General features: G+C 35.0%; 1 protein-coding gene across 8 annotated transcripts; it reads left to right on the top strand.

Annotated features, from left to right (window-relative positions):
- The first annotated feature begins 310 nt into the window (after positions 1 to 310).
- On the top strand, positions 311 to 11,889 carry LOC114286377 (uncharacterized). 8 transcript variants are annotated; one of them, XM_028229545.2, is made up of 8 exons: positions 472 to 610; positions 1,399 to 1,497; positions 1,919 to 2,133; positions 2,950 to 3,173; positions 3,282 to 3,452; positions 4,119 to 4,160; positions 9,725 to 10,034; positions 10,680 to 11,889. In XM_028229545.2, the coding sequence occupies exons 3-8, from the start codon at positions 1,965 to 1,967 to the stop codon at positions 11,174 to 11,176; spliced, it is 1,413 nt and encodes a 470-aa protein (XP_028085346.2). In that variant the 5' UTR covers positions 472 to 610; positions 1,399 to 1,497; positions 1,919 to 1,964; the 3' UTR covers positions 11,177 to 11,889. The 8 variants fall into 8 exon arrangements, with proteins under 8 accessions (XP_082778292.1, XP_028085347.2, XP_028085345.2 ...); XM_028229543.2 differs by having other exon boundaries at positions 1,913 to 2,133; XM_028229546.2 differs by lacking the exon at positions 4,119 to 4,160 and having other exon boundaries at positions 323 to 610; positions 1,913 to 2,133.
- Positions 11,890 to 21,236: the final 9,347 nt, after the last annotated feature.

Below are 21,236 nucleotides of genomic sequence, written 5' to 3'. Positions count from 1 at the left end.
CCACACAAAAATACACCATTCGATTCCTTTTCCAAAACACTAAGGATCCTCTAGAGTGAAATTTCTCTAAAGTTTCCTAGAGTGTTATATTTTGTGGTTGAGATTTACTGGCAAGTCACATCAGAAAAATTGATGTGACTTGCCAGTAAATCTCAACCATACACTGTAACACTTTAGGAAATTTTAGAAAAATTTAGGGAAAAATCACTCTAAAGGATCCTTGCTCTTTCCAAAATCTCTGTGCTTTCCCCCTTACACAATCAGATGGCCCTTCCTAATTGGTCCGTAACAAATCTACCTCAACACCATTGTTGAATTCCAGAAGCTTCCAAGAAAGGACCACACGGTGACTTTACTCTCTCTCATCACCGTACTCATGACTGCATCACTCAACCAGTAATCAAACCCCACGTCCTACGCGTCTCCATGAACCCAATTCAGCTCAATGCACCACACCACACTTCTAATAACTAACCCTGGTCAGATATTAAACCCAACCATCCTCAGCAGCCCTATAAGTAACACCCCATATCTGGTCGGCCTGTGTTTTGAGTAGTGTCTAAGTAAATGCGAGTGGAGCATTTGAAGCTCACACACAGAATATACAAAGGTTTGAACTTTTCTACACTCATTTACTCACACCAACCCTAATTCTCTGCAATTTATGGATCAATCTACTGAATCTCAATTGAATTGTACTAGGTTTTTGTGATATTGGTTTTGATCTTTTTGTTTTGATCTTTTTGTTTTGCTGATGTTGGTACTTGTGATATGAATGATCCTTGAGTTTTGAATGGACATTTTCATTGAAACTCATTTTGGGTTTTGTTCTTTCTGTGAAATATCTTTGAATTTCCATGAAAAACTATGCGATGAATCTTTATTGTAATAAATTTTGTTTTGTTGGTTCTTCAATATTGATCGTAGAATTGGGTTTTTGATTCAGTAAACACCCTGATGATTTCTAATTAACTACCCAGAAGATGAATTCATTTTCGCTTAGTGATTAGGCTTTTCTTGGTAAATCTTTAGGTCAACTAGAAGTCAATGGGGCATGCTTTTTCCAGTGTTGCTAATTATTTGGTGTAATTGATACTTTTTGCACTAATTACTAACTTATGCACAATTAATTGATCTAAGAGTTCATGGGTTTTCTTGGCTTGGATATGAATACCCCATTTGAGATATTGTTTTCATAGTTGCTTTATCCTTGTATGTGTGTGTGCCTTTTATATGAATACCCATTTGAGATAAACCGCTATGCATATAGTATACGCTTGCACATGTGTGCAGTTTTGTGTGTATGCATCACATAAAAAATTGCATAATTGGCATGTAACTATGCTTATGAAGCTTTTATCTGGAATGTGATTGGAAAACTTTTCATATATGGCACAGCTTCAAGTCACAGGATCAGCCTCTCCACAAGTAGTGGGGTAAGGCTGCCTGCCTTGTACCTCTATCAGATCCTGCTGTGAGGGGGATCCTTGTGCGCTGGTACGATTTCCTTGGCCCTTGATTTGTGTTGGGTGTGAGCGTGCGTGTGACGGTGTGTGTACTTCTAGTGATCAGAAAAGATATATGAATTTGAAATTCCTATATTTTTCCGCAGACTCTGATCACCAAAATTTTGGTTTATTTCAATTGATAGAAACATGAAATTGATTTATTATTTTGTTGTCATCATTTTGTCTTGACCACCTAAAATCTATGGTGCCGGACACAACAATAGGAGCCATCATGAATTTTGGGTTTTAGTACTTCTCGAGTATTGCCATTTTTTGGCCTTTTTCTTCATTTGTTTTCTTTATATGTACGAATTAATTGATGATCTTGGAACCCAATATTAAAAACATCCTTTCATTTTCTTTACATTTCCAATCTGACTGAGATTGTGCTCCTATCCATCCAGATACAGGTGTTTTGCTGCTATTTAGTTTTGGCTCCCTTGAAACTAGGTCACCATGTGTTCTGCGGTATCTGTCCTTCCTCCTGCTGAGATTGGTTTATATTGGACTGATGAGCAGCTCGTTCTGCATTTGGAGCAAATAATACTGGGATTCTTTACCCTTCAGAACGGAAATGTGACTGGAGATATTAATCCTTACGAGCACTTGCCCTCAAATTTACCTGGTTAGTATCAATTTAGATTCTTATGATTCTATACAAATTCACTTTTTTAAATCTCGGTCCATCTCTCTCTCTCGACTGTCTTATCTCTAATTTTCTTATTTGAGACTAGTATTTTTTAAACTACTGTTATCCTGATTTATTAAGATCCATACTTCATTTTGTGTTTGATAGGCTGAATTTCGGCGATTAAAATGTCCCCATTATAATCTTACTAAAGTATTTTCACCACTTCCCAAAAAAAAGAAGACTTCTCAAATCAATGGGAATGGCTGCTGTTATTGTAATGTTTTGCCAGTATCATTGCTGGCTTCATGTGATTGGGCCACAAATTTTAATTGCTACAATCAAGAGTTTGTTTTAAATGGATCTAGTAGTATTGAAAATTCAGCCGTTTTGTTCTCATTTTTGGTTATGTAGCACATATTGGGAGTATAAGGGTACATATATGATATATCTGAACTTGTTGATAAATTGATCTTTTGTTTCTACATAATCAAGTGTCAACTATGCTGAAGTTTTAGTGAAAATATCTGAGGCTGGCCATTATGATACATGTTTGGCAAAATAGTGGGATTATTACTGATCTAATAGTCGAGTGTTTATGAACTACAGTCGTAGCTTTATGCAGAAAAGATAGATGCATCTTAAGGTGATTTGTACATAGATGCATTAGGGATATTCTTCATGGGTGACAGTATTTTTTTAGTTCAACCATGTCCCCATAGGAACTGCACTTTATTTTGGAAATTAGACACTGGCATTCTAGGGCCAGTATGAGTAAATGCTAAGGAAGCTTATGAAGGTACATATATGCAGATATTTGGTGCTTTATATGCTCAGAGCAGAAAAAAGCTTCAGAACATGGATTCTGGAAGCCCAGAGGGGAGGCCTGTGAGATATTTACAAACTCCAACATCATTGGCTGGAGAACTACACTCGAATTTTATGAAGGCCGAGCCCCTCATGAACGAAGAACTAATTGGCTGATGCAAGAGTACAGCATTACTCAGAAACAACTGCACAGCAATAGCAATCCAAAGGTAAACCACACAACTTGCTACCTCTATATGCTTTTTCCCTGACTATTTCTTTTATTTTCATCATCAATCCGACCTAGCAGTCAAATTGCCGGTTGGTTGAATTTGCAGGAATCCGGTTTACTATGTAGAGTCTTTAGCAGTGGAGCAAGTCCAAACCGAGAAATGAAACAAAAACTAGGTGGTGCAGAAATTGCTGGTGGCAACAATTTTCATCCAAACAGACCAGTTGTTCCAGATACTGGCAGTACCACTGGACCAGGTCGCATGGCCGAGTCCGAGGTAGGCCAAGCTTGCATTATCTTTGTTTGACCCGTATACTTTCTTTTTCATTTTGTTTGTATTTAGTTTGATGTTCATTTATTGTTTTTCCCTTAGCTACCATATTTGTGAAATTGCATGCTTCTTCAGTTATTGTCTCGTGTTTCAAGTTAGCTTTTCCATTAGATTGTGATTTGAGCTTACAACCGGGTTTGAGCATTGGGTTATATATATATATATATATATATTTACTTGTCATTGTGATTTTTTTTTTTTAATCACTAAAGTTTGTCTGATGCTTATCAGTTGGTTATAGGAATTGTTTTGGATGTATCTTTTATCTTAGATTGTCAAATTGTTGCAGTATGAGAACATTTTGGTCATTACTAATGTGTTGCATAACATGGAAAATTCTGGATAATAACATCACGAGTCATGGCATAGCTGTAGCTCGACTGGTCATGAGGGACCTTGATGTAGGACAAGATTTTAAGAATTTTTATATTTTTAGTTTTAATATTTTTGATATATTATTTTATTAGGTTTTTTGTAATTTAGTATAAATATTTTAGAATGATTAGGTTTCTTAAGTTGTTTTGATTTTGTTTTTCTAATTTCTTAGGTTTCTTGTTTTCCAAAAATTAAATTAGTTTATTGTTTCTTAATTTGAGCTTTCTTGGTGTCCAGGAATACTTGGTCTTCAAGGTTTACATTATTATAAATAGCTATGTAAGTCTTATGGCGAAGGAAAACTTTTATTCAATAATATCAAGATATTTTTCTCTTCCTTGTGGATTCAAGGTTTTATTATTTCTTGTGGATTCAAGAGCTCCTCTTGTTTACTAGAATGATATCTAGTTCCCGTGTATTCCGCTGCGTCAAGTGGTATCAGAGCATAGATTCGCCTAGTTCAATGACACAAGACAATGGAGAACACACAATCCCTATTGGCATTGATCATAGGGTGGAAGCCATATGAGATGCGATTGAGGAATATTGGCTAGAGGTGCATGAACTTCGCAATAAGATTTGTAATCTACTTGCCGATTTGGGACTAATCGTCGACCAGAGGCAGCCAATAGTTGACAGTAATTGCGCTGAAGTATTCACTTGAGGCCAACCTGTTAGCTTACGTTATTTTGCAAAAATTTCATATTTTAATAGTTCAAGTAAGTTTCAAAAAGAAGATTTTCTTGATTGGTTGCTTGATCTTGAAAATTTCTTTAAATTTATGAAGATTCCTCATGAAAAGAAGGTTATATTTGCGTCCTACAGACTTGATAAAATTGCATTGAAGTGGTGGAATCGATTAAAAGATTATCGAGTTTGCAAAGGTAAAGACAAAATTCATTCATGATTAATAATGAAAAAGTTGTTAGCAACAAAATTTTACTTTCATGATCATGAAGATATATTGTCATATACAAATCAAGATACTTCCATGGTGTTGGTAAAAATTTGCAATGAAATTGCAGTTGCAAAAGAAAAGAATTCGCATCCAAATATTATTTGTGGTGAGATTGTTTGTAAAACTAATGAAGAAGATACAAAGTCTTATTCGAGTGTTGATAATGCATCAACACATGGTAATTTGAATATTGGGGAGAAAGTTTTACAAACAAATCATAAAAATATTGAGGAAGAAAGAGATTTGATTGAGCCCAGTAATAAAGATAAAATAGAAGAAGAGATAATACAACCGCTGTGTGCAACAAAGAAATTGATTGATGCTACACTTGATATTCTAATGTTGATAATTGAAGGATCAATTGAATCTGGGATGGTGCAACATCAAGAGAGCATGCAAGTTCTATATAAAGTAAATTTAGTTGATTTTCTTGGTGTAGAGCAATTTAATTTGATTTTTAATGCTTGTTTAATTGATCTTGTCAACCAGTTGAAGCATATAAAGAGTAACTTTCAAAAAGTAGACTTCTCTGCATATAATTTTTGGAAGAGGGACAAACAACTGAAGCATTCCAAGTATCTTTTTATTTGGCATGGACGATGACAGATTTCTAATGTGAACTTGAGGACGAGTTCTTTAAAAAAAAAAAAGAGCCTAATGTAGGACAAAATTTTAAGAATATTTATATTTTTAGTTTTAATATTTTTGATATATTATTTTATCAGGGTTCTTGTAATTTAGTATAAATATTTTAAAATTATTAGGTTTCTTAAGTAGTTTTGATTTTGTTTTTCTAATTTCTTAGATTTCTTGTGTTTCAAGAATTAGATTAGTTTATTGTTTCTTAATTTGAGTTTTATTGGTGTCCAAGAATACTTGGTCTCCAAGGTTTACATTATTATAAATAGCTATGTAAGTCTCATGGCAAAGGAAAATTTTTATTTAATAATATTAAGTTATTTTCTCTTTCTTGTGGATTCAAGGTTCTATTTTTCTTGTGGATTCAAAAGCCTCTTTCGTCTACTAGAACAATATCTAGTCCCTGTGTATTCTACTGCGTCAAACCTCTTAGGTGACAATGAGGTGAGATCTCAGGTTTGACAATAGTGTCTCATCCGCCTGCTGGGTAATCCAACTCTAGTAAACTACTGGCATCCTATGTTACACGAACTCTTCAAAATAAATCAAATACCCATGTCAGACACTTGACACTCGGACAAGGATATGGAATACGTGTCGGATACTTTTCAATAGATACGTTTTATATAATTGTATATAAAAATATTATTTTATGTACATATTGTTGTATAATTGTTATAAATGTCTTTTTGATACTAAGTTACATATAGTATAATTTTATCTCACATACTTGTTTAAAAATGTAAAAATATAATTTTGTTTTGCCGAGTTTACGTACCTTAAATTTATGGTTTGATTAGTCCGACCTCTAGATACATATCCAACACCTGTATCCGAGTCCATGGAACATAGCTAACATCCTACAATGTGCCGAAAAAAAGGAAAAAGAAAAAAGCATTTGTAATGATGATGCCTAGTGTCACGGCCTTGGAATTTCTGAACCAACCCTCAGTCTTTCCAAGCCAACCGTGCGGCCTTAGATGCTTGTAGCACGCCTTGCTTGCACCTAAGTAAGCCTTTTGTGGAAGGGAGCTAGGGGATTGCACACACACAAGAGAGACTTTGGAGAACTTAGAGAGAACACTTGGAGAATGCTTATGTTGTATTGCTTGGGTGGTTTGGCCAAATGAGGGCCTCCCCTTTATATAACCTTACAGAGAATATTCTAGAACCATACTAATGGAGAGTGTTCTAGACACTTCCCCCTAACTAGAGTATTCTAAGACTAATCTAGTATGTACATGTCTAGAAGATTCTACAGTAGCCTCTAACTATGTACAAGTTTCCACAATGCTCCAGGGAGTTCCAGAAGCTTCCAGGATGCTCTACAAACTCCCAGGGCTTTCTTGTTCCACTATCCTCTTGACTGCTCTAGAGAATTCTAGATTCTTCCATTAGAACCTCCCTTCTTCTAGCCATTCTCTAGAGAGTTCTAACAATCTCCTTTGGTTTCCAATGCTTTCTGGTGAGGGCAACATTAGGATTTCTCTGTCCGTGACATTCTCCCCCACCTATTGCGGCGACGCCCTCGTCGCGCCTTCCTTGCACAATCTTCCTTGCCTCCTTGCCATAGGGAGTTGCACTTGCCATATGTGCTTGAGAAGGTGTCTTCGCGCCTTGCTTTTTCTTCTTCTTGTGATCCACCTTTCCCCTTGGTGGAAGTCTCTTAGGTCTCGCTCCTCCTTTCCCTTGGAGGATAGCTTGATAGGTAGTCTCTCCCTTCTTTGAGTCTTCCTTGACTTGTGGTGTGGAGAGAACCTTCTTGGCCGCTTGCCCGCTAATCATCTTTTTGGTAGCGCCTTCTACCTTGTCGTTGTCTGCCCCCAACTCAATAGCTGATAGAAGTTGGAGTTTAGTATTTTCCTTGCTCACCATTGGCACCATGTAAGGCCCACCCTCCATGATGCACATTTTGTTGTCGCGAGGCAACATTGCCACGCTGAACTCTCGCAAAAACTCCATCCCTAGCACCACATCATAGTCATCGAGTGATGCTATGGAGAAGTTCACTTTCCCGCGCCATCCACCAAGGTGTAGCTCGACCCCTCGAGCCATGCCATCCACAGGCTTTGCCTTGGCGTTTACTGTTTTCATTAATGCTTGACCCCTGTCAAGTCTTAGACCAAGCCGCTTGGCCTCTTCCGCCTTGATGAAGTTGTGGGAAGCCCCTGTGTCTACCATGACTTGGGCCGCCTTCCCATTGATCTTGCCCTCTACGTACATCAAACCCTTATCCCCATGGGTTGATGCAGTAGGCTTCGCTTCTATGGCACCAAGCAGCTGCAGAGAACCCATGCAAGCCTGCTCGTCCCTTTCTTCCCTTTCCAGCATTGCACTAAGACTCTTCCTCTTTGGGCAATCGCGCGCCCAATGTGGCCCATCGCAGATGAAGCAGTTGTCTTTGGGCTTGCTTTCTTTCTTCGCCTCTTTCCTCCAATCTTTGCCCGTTGGGGACTTGCTTCTACCTTCTTTGTACCTTGGAACCTTAGAATCCTCCCATTCTTTGGCCCATGTGGCTCCCCCACCTTTGCCTTGACCCTTCTTGGTGGACTCCAAGTTAGAAGCTTCCGGCTTCGTGTATTCCACCAATGTCTCAGCCACGGTGAGTGCAGTGGAGATATCCTTGACGCCTCTTCGTTGTAGTTCCAATTGTGCCCACTGCTTAAGCCCAGCTGTGAAGTTAAAGAGCAAGTCATCATCAGTCATGTTAGGGATTTGAAGCATTAACCCAGAGAATTCTTGGACATAATCCCGAATAGAGCGGGTGTGCTTCAACTCCCTCATCTTCAAACGTGCTTCATATGCCACATTTTCCGGATAGAATTGCCTTGTTAGCTCATTCTTGAATTGTTCCCATGAAGAGATGCAAATGCCTCTTTCCATTTCAGCGTGCTTACGACGCCACCAAACTCCAGCTAACTTAGTGAGGTAGAGAGAAGCAGTGCGTACCTTCGCAAGCTCATCGTTTAAGTTTAAAGCTTCAAAATACCTCTCTAAGTGCCAAAGGTAGTCATCCAGCTCCTTGGCGTCCCTTTTGCCATCAAACTCCTTAGGCTTGGGTGCCTCCAGCCTTGGAGTGAATCCCGCATTAGTGCCAACACCGCCATTAGCCACAGCTCGCTTGCATATGGCCCAATCCGCCCGTGTCTCCTCCAAGCCTTCCTTCAGCTCTTGGACTTGGTCTTGGAGTTGACAAATAGCCTTCAGGATCCGTTCCTGAAAGTCATAACTTTCCTGTCTCTGCGCTTCAGAGTTGATCCGGATGGTGTCCCGCACGGACTCAAGCAATTCCTCGACTTGGCTTTCCACATTGCCATCGAGTTGCTGCATCCCTTGTTCCAGCCGATCAAGACGCTCCTTGACATCGGCCATAGCCATTTCAACCCTGACCACTCGGGTCTCCATAGCACTCATGATGTCCCGTGACTTGTCTTTCGCTTTCTTGCCCAAGTTTGCAGCAGCCTCCCTTCCGCGGTTCTCTTCGGTGTGAGTTAGTTCCGACATAGTGCCCTTCCTTCCTCAAGTCACGACGCCTTCGTAACCCGCTCTGATACCAACTGTCACGGCCTTGGAATTTCTGAACCAACCCTCAGTCTTTCCAAGCCAACCGTGCGGCCTTAGATGCTTGTAGCACGCCTTGCTTGCACCTAAGTAAGCCTTTTGTGGAAGGGAGCTAGGGGATTGCACACACACAAGAGAGACTTTGGAGAACTTAGAGAGAACACTTGGAGAATGCTTATGTTGTATTGCTTGGGTGGTTTGGCCAAATGAGGGCCTCCCCTTTATATAACCTTACAGAGAATATTCTAGAACCATACTAATGGAGAGTGTTCTAGACACTTCCCCCTAACTAGAGTATTCTAAGACTAATCTAGTATGTACATGTCTAGAAGATTCTATAGTAGCCTCTAACTATGTACAAGTTTCCACAATGCTCCAGGGAGTTCCAGAAGCTTCCAGGATGCTCTACAAACTCCCAGGGCTTTCTTGTTCCACTATCCTCTTGACTGCTCTAGAGAATTCTAGATTCTTCCATTAGAACCTCCCTTCTTCTAGCCATTCTCTAGAGAGTTCTAGCAATCTCCTTTGGTTTCCACCGCTTTCTGGTGAGGGCAACATTAGGATTTCTCTGTCCGTGACACTAGTAATCCCTTAAACATGGGATTAGCCCACAATCCTTTTGTATGTGTTTATGTTGGGGCTTAAGGGGGTATAAAATTCTTATTATGCATTTAATTACTTGTAGGCAAGAAGGAACAGGGATGACAATACAATACCATTGGCTGCAGCTGCGGGAAACATACCTGACATGGATTATATTTTAAGTGGTGACTTCTTGGAGTTGGACGATCTTGGAGATCCAGAATCAAGGTCTTCCTTTTCTGACAATTCGAGTTGTGTGACCTTGACATCAGAGGAATGCTTTGATTATTTAGCCCTTGGAGACCTAGAAGATCCAATTAACCAAGATGAGCAGGGAAAGGATGCCAATGTCAAATTTAATGTTGCTGCATCTGTCAAACCAAATGAGGTGGTTATGCGTCCAGCAACTTTAGGTATGTCTAGATTTCTTTCTATTTGTCTCTTTTATTTTCATGTATCAGATTCATTTTTCTCTGTCAGTTACTTTTTATCACTTTATTATCCTCTCTATATTGCATGGCCCTCCATGCTTAGCGCAAACCAAGATGTTAAATATGTGCTACTATCCTACTATAGCAGGTTTGCACAGGGGAGTTAAATCAATGTCTGTTGAATCGTGGTTGTTTACGCAATGAGTTCTACCTGACCTATTGTACCTAGAAAATAAAATAAAGTGGGATATTTGGTTGTGGAAATCATCATTTAACTTAAAATGTCAATAGCCATTCCTTTATTGGGAGTTTTTTTTAATCTTGTTCACTCCTTGTATGGGAATTTGATTGTTGTGTGACTAGTGTATGGTTTACTTTTTCACTGCAAGCAAAGCCTGTTCCAGTTGACTAGTTTGGAATGTGAACCCAGCGCTGTTGCCCTTGTTATTGCCTAAATGAAATAGGATCTGTTGGTAGTGGAAATCATTGTAAAACTTCTGTTCTATATATTTCTTTCCATATCTAATATGTTGATATCAAAATCCCCTAAACTCTTTTCTTTCCATGATATGAGAACAATATACTAGCAAGTTGAAATCATTTTTGTGCTTTTAATTATGCCTACAGAATCTCTTGTTAGCAACAATGGAAGGAAGTCACCGTCTAAAGCTTTAGACAAGAAACTCCTGGACAAAAGGGTCACCAAGGCAGGCAATGGGAATGAAGGTACATCTCTTGTTGGCAGCAATGGAAGGAAGTTGCCGACTAAAGCCTTAGACAAGAAACTCCCAGACAAAAGGGTCACCAAGAATGCTATCAAAACCCAAAAGGCAGGCAATGGGAATGAAGGTACATCTCTTGTTGGCAGCAATGGAAGGAAGTTGCCGACTAAAGCCTTAGACAAGAAACTCCCAGACAAAAGGGTCACCAAGAATGCTGTAAAAACCCAGAAGGCAGGCAATGGGAATGAAGGTACATCAAATTCCCATAACTTGGTAAAATCATCCAAGAGCAACAAAGCAGTACCAGTACCAGAAACCCACCCAAAAAAAGTGCCAATCCCAGAAGGCAAAAAGAATCCTCTAGTTGGCATGATGAAAAAGCTGTGTTGCTTTCCATTCTAGGTCCTCTTTGATTCTGCTTATACTTATGTAAATTAGAAACCTTATTTAATAGATATATGCACTTGGGTGACCATCACATCCGTTTGCCAACTAGGTCAACCTGATTGCGTTTTAATTATTCAAAATTAAAGAATTCGTGTTCAGATAAACTTATTTCTATTCTATGTTAAAGTATGGTTAGAAATCACATTTTTTATAAAATAGTGATTGCTAATCACCTTTATTACTTAATGTGATTTCTGACCACACTTCAACATAGGATAAGAAATTAGTTTGTCTGTACATTAATTATTTAATTTTTGAATAAAAGAAACGTAATGAGGTTATAGAGTTTCTGATAGAAGGATTGAAGACATATGTAGCTGTTGACTAATTGTTAGTCTAAAGTGGAAACAGAGGAATGGACTTGATAGCCGCAGACATGGAAAAGAAAGGTAGGAGGAGACTCTGATTGTCATATTCTTTGTAATTGTAAAGGTATAACGATTTGGGTTTGGCCATTTTCATGGTTTTTAAGTTTCCTGTTATTTCTGACCATGAAGTCGGGGAATTGTTCATAGTGATTTGATGATTTATATAGTATCATATATGTAATGTAATGTAAAACTGAATTTGATGAAGACGGGGAATTGTTCATAGTGATTTGCTAAATTGTATGTACTATTCTGTTGTGCTTTGACATAACCATGAAATGAAGGACTGTTTGTGTGAAACTGAATTTGATTTTTGTTTAATTTCTTTACATTCTCAGTGATTATACCATACTAAGTCAGACTTGATCAATGGACTGTAAGCAGAACTGGAGGCAAACAGGTCTCATTTTCTTGCTTGGTGTAAATTACATATTTTCAAGAAATGCTGTAAATTACATTGATGTGTCTTCTTCTTCTGTTAACTTTATTTGAAGACACTCACTGTAAAAGCCTTTGGTAGGTACTGTTTTTGTTTTGTTTTGTTTTTCTTTGTTTTGTGAAAACAATATAATGAATAGCTTGAAAACACTTTAGTCGTTTTCGTATCATTTTTGTTTTTGTGTGAATAATTATTGAAAAATTGAAAATAAAATTTTGATATTTCTTAAAATGTTTGCTTTTAAATTTTTTTTGAAAATAGTTTTTATAAGGGCAAATTACAAACATCTCTCTCGAGATTTGGTAAAAATATAAATTTTCTCATGAGATTTGAGAAATTACAAATTGTCCTCTGAGAGTTAAATTTTCATAACAAATTAGGAGAAATTATGGAGAAATCTGTATGAAAATAAAAATTTCAGGGGGCAATTTGTTATGAAAATAAAAATCTCAGGGAGCAGGATGTAATTTCTCAAATTTCATGGAAAAATTTATATTTTCACCAAACATCGAGGAGGGTGTTTGTAATTTGTCCTTTTTATAAATATAAAATAAAAACATAGCTACATATGCATATTGAGAAGAAATGCGGGACTTGCTTATCAACGAAGGGTTTAATTACAATGAGGATTCACTCGTTTTTCCCTCAATTTCTATTTATATTTCTTTTTATGTGTTTAAAGATGCTAGGGGTGTTTTTTACCCTAAAAGTGTGAGTACTTAACTTTTTAAAATAACTTACGTATAGTTCTTAATAAATGGACTTATTATTTGGTAAGTCCTATAATAATTGATGACTTATTTATATATAAATATATATATATATATATATGCAGACTTTACTACCAAAAAATAAATAAATAAAGAAACATCAAACTGTTGTTAAAAATCGAAATCAATGAGTGTAATGATTTGTTCTTAATTTGAGATAATTATTTATTTTAGTTACTGAATATGTAATATTATATTATAATTATAAAATTGAGAGGATCTGAATTAATTTTTTTAGGCTCATTAGTTTTTAACTTCTTTGACTATTACTTTACTTGAAACAAAATTACGGCTAACAATAAAAATTTTAAAAACTTAAATGGGAGCGTTTGTTGTAGTTTATTGGGATTGTTTTTGATTTGTTTTTATTATTTTAAAATTTTATTTTAAAATGTTTAACTCACTTTTTTTTAAAATTTATGGAATAAAAAAATTTAATAACTGAGAACTACGGGACAGTTTGGGAAGAGATTAAAAAAGTCAATTTTTTATCCAAAATAATCTAACTTTTTACCAAAAACATCACAAAAAAATTAAAAAATTAACTTTTTATTAATTTCTCAAAACACCACAACGTACTTCTAAACTTTGTTTTCTTAGCTTCCGTTTGAGAAGTGGGTTGGCTTTTTGACTTTTTGGTTTTTTGGCTATTTTAGCCTGGGCTATTTTAGCCTGGTTTGGGAAGGGCTTTTTGACTTTTTGACTTTTTTGGTTTTTTTTGTGAGAGAGGATTGTAATGATTATGGGTTGAATTTGATGTTTTGTTTTTTATGACTAAAATAGCTTATTTTATTTTTTGTGGCTATTTTAGCCCCAAACCAAGTTCCCAAACAAAGGCTTATTATCATTTATTAACATTAAGCTGCAACAAATAATTCCAAAAGAGGTTATACTTTATGCTCTGTAGTGCAAGGATTGTGATATCTTAGCTCAACGGCTCAGGTTCATTTGCGGATAAAGTACAGCTGACCACATGTCACATTTGTTGTACCTTTTCATGTTATTATTTTTCCTTAATTTATTATAATAACTAGTAGGTAGTGATGTACAAAAGTTTATTTTAAAAATTAAAATTTAATTTTGAATTTTAATATTTTATATTTAAAAAAAATTTAACAATCAATAACTAAACATTCCGTTCAAAAAAATTAATAACTAAACATAAATAGATTTTCAAACGTTTGATAAAAAATTTTGTTACTACGTGTGTCATCTTATGTAAAAAGCTCATACAAATAATTTTTTTCAAATTTTTTAAAAAAAATGCATTATCAATCTAAAATCAAATCATCGGTTGTGTAATTAAATTTATCAAAAATTATGAATTCCACATGAATCAAAATATTTATAAAAAAAAATAATAAAAATTTCTATAATATACAAATTATGCCTTAATTATAACTCATGGTGTATTATTTTTATTATTAATCGAAAAACTCTTTGCTAATTTCTTATATTTTTAGTTATATCTAAATCGGTGCATTGGATCTTTAATTATACTTTAAGTGGTATTTGATTATCATTTATTATAATATTTTTATATAACAATATTTAATTCTTTTATTACACACAAAAAAAAAATGTTTAAGATGGGTTATTCAAAAATAATATTTATGATTATATTAGTAAGATCATAAGAGTTATTTACATTAATGCATAAAAAATTACAAATTCAAATTATAAACAGTGTTCTTAAAGAAAATCAGACACAAAATCTTTATAACCTTAATGATTTTAGTTCTCAAAAGGGTTCTGATTAATTATGTGATATATCATAATAATCACAAAATTTTTATTCTAACCAAATTATTTTTACATATCTTTCCTAGCAACGCTCATGAAGATATATTATCAGTAATACTATAAATTCAAATTTTTATTTAAAAATTATTCAAGAAATATCAATATATACAATCCTTTTTGATGAATCATTATTCTTTAAAATAGTACTTCACACTATTTATCATTTGGTATTTATAAATTTATCTTCTAAAAATTTAACAAAAAAGTATTAAGTTTTATTATTTTAAACAATCAATATCAAATTAAATGTTGCACGTGTACGTAAATTATTTATAGAATAATGTCTGATATATAAAATTACAGTAGAGTTAACTTTAAGTAGGCCTTATTTGGAAAATTAGCTATTTTAATTGGCTATTTGGCTTCTTGACTATTTTAACTTGGCTAAAATAGTCGTTTTGAAAAGTTGGTTGTTTTTTCTTTTCTTTTATAGTTTATTTGATGATTGTGAAATAAAAAGTGAAATGATTATGAATTAGATGTGATATTATCTTATTGACTATTTTAGTTTTTTTTAGTGGGCTAGTTTAGCCCACCCCTCTTCCCAAATACCCCTTTAATGTAATGATATTATAATATGTATTACAAAAAAATAATATTAATTTAAATTTAAATTTAGATTATTTATTTTAATAATCTTAGCCTTATCGTATAGTTAAATTGTTTATTGATTTTGATAATTTTTTAGTTCAATAGTGTTATAAAAGTGTAGTTATCATATAATAATTTCATATGATATATATTAAATTATAAAATATAAAATAAATACTCATTTTGATATTAAAAATAATAGTTAAGTTAGAAAGAAAATTAATAATATAACATTAAAAGTGATTCTAATTATTTATTATTTATTTTTATTTGGATAATAAAAATTTGTAGAAATATAACTATATAAAATTTATTTAAAAGATTAAATATAAATATATTGTGATTGGATTAATAAGAAAATACATAAATTAATTATGTAGAGTATTAATTTTTTCTTTAATATTATTTTTTGAATTATCCATACATGTTATATATTGGTATATAAAATTTAAGTTAAATTATACATATCATAATAATTAAATTATAATTATATATGAAAAATAAGTATTTCTTAAATATAATCCATTCAAAATTGGTTATTATAATTGAAATTGAATTTGTATAGAACTTTATATATAAATGAGAAGACATTTTGATATGATTTTTTCTTTTCTTAAATAATACCTAAATAAGAAAAAAAAATACGATTTTTTATTGATAAATCTCATTTAAAGGTGTTATAACCCAATAAGTCCACAAAAGAAAATTATAACTTAATTAGTCTCATGTATTTATACTTTTATTCCATGAGATCATTTTTTCCTGATTTATATTGTTTGTTGAACTATTATACCTTATATCTATTGTTGATATGTATTACATAGAAAAATGATATACAGTGTGTTTGGTTTGAGTTTTTTAAATTAAGTTTTTTGAAAATTAAATTTTTTTATTTTCGTGTTTTTTTGTTTTTAGTGAATGCTTTTTAAATTTTAAACATTTTTTTTACTTTTTAGATGCACCTTACTTAGATATATCTAAAAAATAAAAAATTTGTGAAAAAAATATTTTAAAAAATTAATAAATACATAAAAATATAAAAAACGTACTGAATTCTCGTATTTTTTTTGTATTTTGGGTATTTAGTGAATTTTTAAAATGTTTTCTTCACAAATTTTTTACTTTTTAGATACATCTAAGTTAGGTATGTCTAAAAATTTTAAAAATTACTTAAAATATTTTAAAAAATCAGTAAAAACAAAAAAAAACACGAAAAATAAGAAAGTAAAATTTTCTGAAAAGTGTTTTCTGAAAAGTGAAACCAAGCATAGTGATATGCATTTCCTTTTTGTTACTACCTCTATTTTGGTAGTTACCATTATTCACGTTTTTCTTTTTTATCAATTTCATTTACATTTGTAGTATTGTTTCATTGTGCTAAGATTTTAAACTCTAATTTATACATGGTGGTGAAAATGTTCATCCATTGTTGCAGTGAAATTTTGTATTCCTTCATTATCACTTTGTATTCGAAATTCTATGTTTTTCCATTGTTGCTCTGTGTTTCTTTAGTATTGTAAGTCGAAATTCTGTTTATGTCTATTCAATTTTGTTACAAACATATTCTTTAAAGGTGAGTTTGATTTGATTTGGATTGGTGGAATGATGAAATTGTATAGATTATTAATAATAGATATAATGATAAAGATGATGAATATGAGGACGTGGGTGATATTTTTTTATTTTTAGAGTGATTGAGTTTTTTTTTCTTCTTTTTTTGTAATTCTATTGCTGCCACTATTTTTATTTTTTTGTCAATCAGTTTGCATGTTCACATTTCACATTGTTTGAAAGTTTGAAAGATAAGTGTTGAAATATAGATATTGACATAATTATATATTTTGCAATATGTGAATATTTACATATTATTAGTTATTTGTTACTATACTTGTTATTTGAACAATTATTTTTTGCTACCATTAAATAATTAAAATAGTCATTTTTTTCTTTCAATTTTGTTTCATGTTACAGTGTAAATGTTCACATTGGTATGAATTTAGCTTCTCTAAGGTTAGTTGTATGCCAATTGCAAATTGTGAATATTTACATTGTATTTTAGTATGATTTTTATTTTTTAAAGTTTTTTTGAAAGTTGGTTGTATTTTGTTATTTTTTTTTACTATACTTGTTGGTTGAACAATATTTTTTGTTAACATTGAACAATCGAAATAAGCAATTTTCATTTTTTTTCAATTTTATTTCATGTTTTCACGCTATAGTGTGAATGTTCACATTGGTATGAGTTTATTTATTTATTTTTTAAACTAGTTGTATATTAATTATAAATTGTAAACATTCATAATTTGAGATTTTCTCAATGGAATGTGGAAGAGATTTTCTCTTAAGAATAAGGGAGAAATTTCATACATGGAATAAGAGAATGATTTTTTTTCTTTAGGATAAAGGAGAGATTTTCTCCATAAAATGAGGAATTATTGTTAGAGCATCCACAGTGGACGTGTTAGTGATAGTGTTAGTGTCAGTGGCGAAAGTTTAGCTAGCTACAGTAACCTTTGGATCTCACAATGGACGTGTTAACATGTGTGTTAGTGGTGTGTGTTAGGATCAGTTGCTAACTTGTTTATTATCTGTGGAGAGCGTTGCAGCTGGGAAGGGAAGGGTTTTTTTTGTCTTACGAGTTGACCGGCCAGACGTCCGGCCGATTGACCGGTCAACGGCAAAATTATTAGTATTATTTTTTTTAAAAACTTTTTGGGATTTTTTTTGACTTGAAATTTAATTTTGGGCTTTAAATTTTTGATTAAACTAAATTATTTATTTATTTTATTTATTATATACACATATATATATATATATATATATTTAACACACACCTTAACACATTCATTGCACCACTACTCACTTTCTAAAATTAACAAACTCTTAACACATCTTAACAAACATTTTTGGGCCCCACTTTTATCATTTTTTGTCATATAACAAATACTTTAACAAACAATTTTGGATATCCCATTGTGGATTATGTATTAGTTTCAAAATAGAAACATGTGCAAAAAAATTAGAAATGATGATTTTGTCATATTACATTAAACAAGACTTAATGAAATATTCAAAAATAATACGGGATAGATAGAATAAAATACTTAGAAGGATGATTTATCAAAAAATGATCCAAAAAAATACTACCCTCTCCGTCCCAAAATAATAGTCATTTTTGAAAATTTTAATTTTTTTTGATAGTATAATTATTACATTTTAAAAATATTAATTTTTCAAAATTACCCTTTGATAATATTTTTTTTAAGAATAACAATTGTCATAATTGTACTTTTTTTGTTTTTAATGAATTTGAAAAAATGACAAAATAAAAAATTTATGTTATTTTATTTTTTATTTTTTGAAAAAAAAAATATTTTGGAATAATAAAAAATAAAAAAAGAAATTACTTTGGAACGAAGCGAGTATTTATATATGAGAGGGTAATTTATATGCGAATTGGGCTGAGCTGGGTTGTTATGGGCCTCGGTGTGAAGGGTGAGTGAAAAGACCAAAAAGTTACTCCGGTCTTGAAGAGGCTTAAATTTAGTCCGGTCTCAAGGCCAGAAGTTAGACCGGTCCAAAGGACTCTTGGTAATTACATCGGTTGAAGGATGCTTTGAACGTATACTGGCCATGGCGCAGCTAAACTAGATCGGTCTATACCTTGGTAAAAAGATAGTTCAATTTTGGGCATACCCTGGTAAGTGGGAGAGGAACAAAGGACAGAGAACCAAACTAATTATAGTTCGGCTAAGTAGGGCCATGCTTACTTCGGTTGTATGGTAGTTCGGCCATGGTAAAACCATCTCACTTGGTTTAAGTAGTGAGGAGGGTGTTGAAGGATAAGCATTATCCTTCAGGAGTATGAATCCTAGAAGGACTCTGCATGGAGGAGTAGAAGTCCTACTAGGATTGTGCCACGCGAAACCTATAAAAGCTCACAAACATCACCTTTGGAGAGGTAACACAACTTTGATTCTTGAATATACAGAGCTTTTATTTTTGTCCATTTTTCTGACTTAGGCATCGGAGGGGTTTCCGGCACACACCCGCCAGCTAGCTCACGTTTGTGTTTTTAGGGAATAAAGCGACGACGTTAGAAGGAACGCAGACTTGATCAACAAGATTATACGAGAAGGTTTATTTCTTTCCCGTACAATTGGCGCCATCTGTGGGAATAACAGACAGGACAAAACCTCTTGATCAAGCTTTACCTCTTTAGGAACAATGGCACACAATGAAGATATACCGCAGTCCGCCATCGATGGGCAAACACCAGATGGGGGTGCAAGGCGTGAAGGACTACCTTCTATCCCTCCCATGGCAGACTTGAAGCCCCAACGACATGACCCCAGGAGGGATACTAGGGGGAGGTGGACTAACAGCCCCCGTCACTCTCGTTCACAAAGTCCGGACAGGCAAAGGCGGATGATTGACCCTCAAATTCTGGAGGACCGCGTGAAAGAGCAAGACGAATTAATAAGGAAGATGGCGGCGGACATGGAGGCCTTGAAGCGCCATATGAGGGGAGGAGTGGCGACAGGAGAGGGGCGCAACAAGACGCCCCCTCGCCGCTCAGAAGACCATAGAAGGCATTCCCCACCATCACAAGAAGAGAGTAGAAGCTTCAGGACAGGCGATACTCAGTCTAGAACCTCCAGAACTTGTTACTCCAGGTCTGAGAGAACGAGATCATTGAGGTCTTACACAAAGGGAAGTACCTACCGACCCTCACACTCGCACCAAACATCATCCAAACAGACGGAGTTGCCCAGATCATCCGATTTACGGATCATGCTGGAAGAAAAGGCACGATGGAAGGAAGACACTAGGGCACGGGACCCTCGCAGAGTTTCTGCCCTTCAACGGTTGGCTCCCCGGACGCATGGAAGCGTTGAGGTTGGAATGCCATTACCACACCCTGCCTACGAACCAACGGACAAAGCATTAGTAAGGCTGCAGACCTCGCCGTTTGTTCCGGCGATCAAAAACGCGCCCCTGCCTTCAGGCTTCCTTCAGCCCAAATTCACCATGTACGAGGGAAAGACGGACCCCTACATTCACCTACGCCACTTCCGCCAGGTTATGGCGGTATATCGGCGAAACGAGGCTTTAATGTGCATCCTCTTCCCATCAAGCCCTGGCGACCTAGGCTTGACTTGGTTCGAAAAACTTCCAGAAGGCAGCATAGCCTCCTGGGCACAATTGGCGGAGGCGTTCGTCACAAGGTTCAGAACGAACACCAAAACCTCGGTGGAGATTAACCAACTACTCTCCATCGACATGGGCGAAAAGGAGACGCTAAGATCCTACAATAGTCGATACTGGGAGACATTCAACCAGATTGGGGACTGCCCCACCAATCTCACCATTGCACAATACAAAAGAGGCCTACCAGTCGGGAATAAACTAAGGGACTCAATCACCATGACACCGCCCCTCACCATGGAAGCCCTGATGGAAAGAGTGCATCAGTACATCAGGGTGGAGGAGGATGGCGCATGTGCCAGAGCAAAATCTGGCCCGACCACAGCACCAGAAAAGAAAACCTCAGCAAAGGTCAACGCGGTAGATCGTCCGAACAGAAACGGACGTGGCAGACGAGACAACGGAGAGGACCAGGATAAAAGATGGTTGAGGGTCCGCACGGCCATAACCACGGTATTCAAGAAACCGATCTACCGAATTCTAAGTGAAATAAGAGATGAGCCTTTTGTCAGATGGCCAGCCAAACTAGGGGAAGCGCAGAAGGACTACGACGAAAGATCGCGGTGCACATTCCATAAAGAAAAGGGGCACCGCACTGAGAATTGCACGCCATTAAGACAGCACCTGGAAGAGTTGGTGGCAGCAGGACACTTGGATAAATACATTGAAGGAGGGACGCAACCAGCCCCCCAGGACCATAATAACCCCAACGGGATGCCAGTCGACGCCCCACCTCAAGGCATTATCAATGTGATACATGGAGTCTTTGAACCTGAGCGTGTATGCAACCTCAGGGGATTAATCAAAAGGCTGAACACTTAAGAGAGGTGCTAAGT

Source organism: Camellia sinensis, chromosome 3 (genome assembly GCF_055761805.1).
Source record: "Camellia sinensis isolate YWXY chromosome 3, ASM5576180v1, whole genome shotgun sequence".
NCBI lineage: Eukaryota > Viridiplantae > Streptophyta > Magnoliopsida > Ericales > Theaceae > Camellia > Camellia sinensis.
This window is presented reverse-complemented; position numbering and strand designations above follow the sequence as displayed.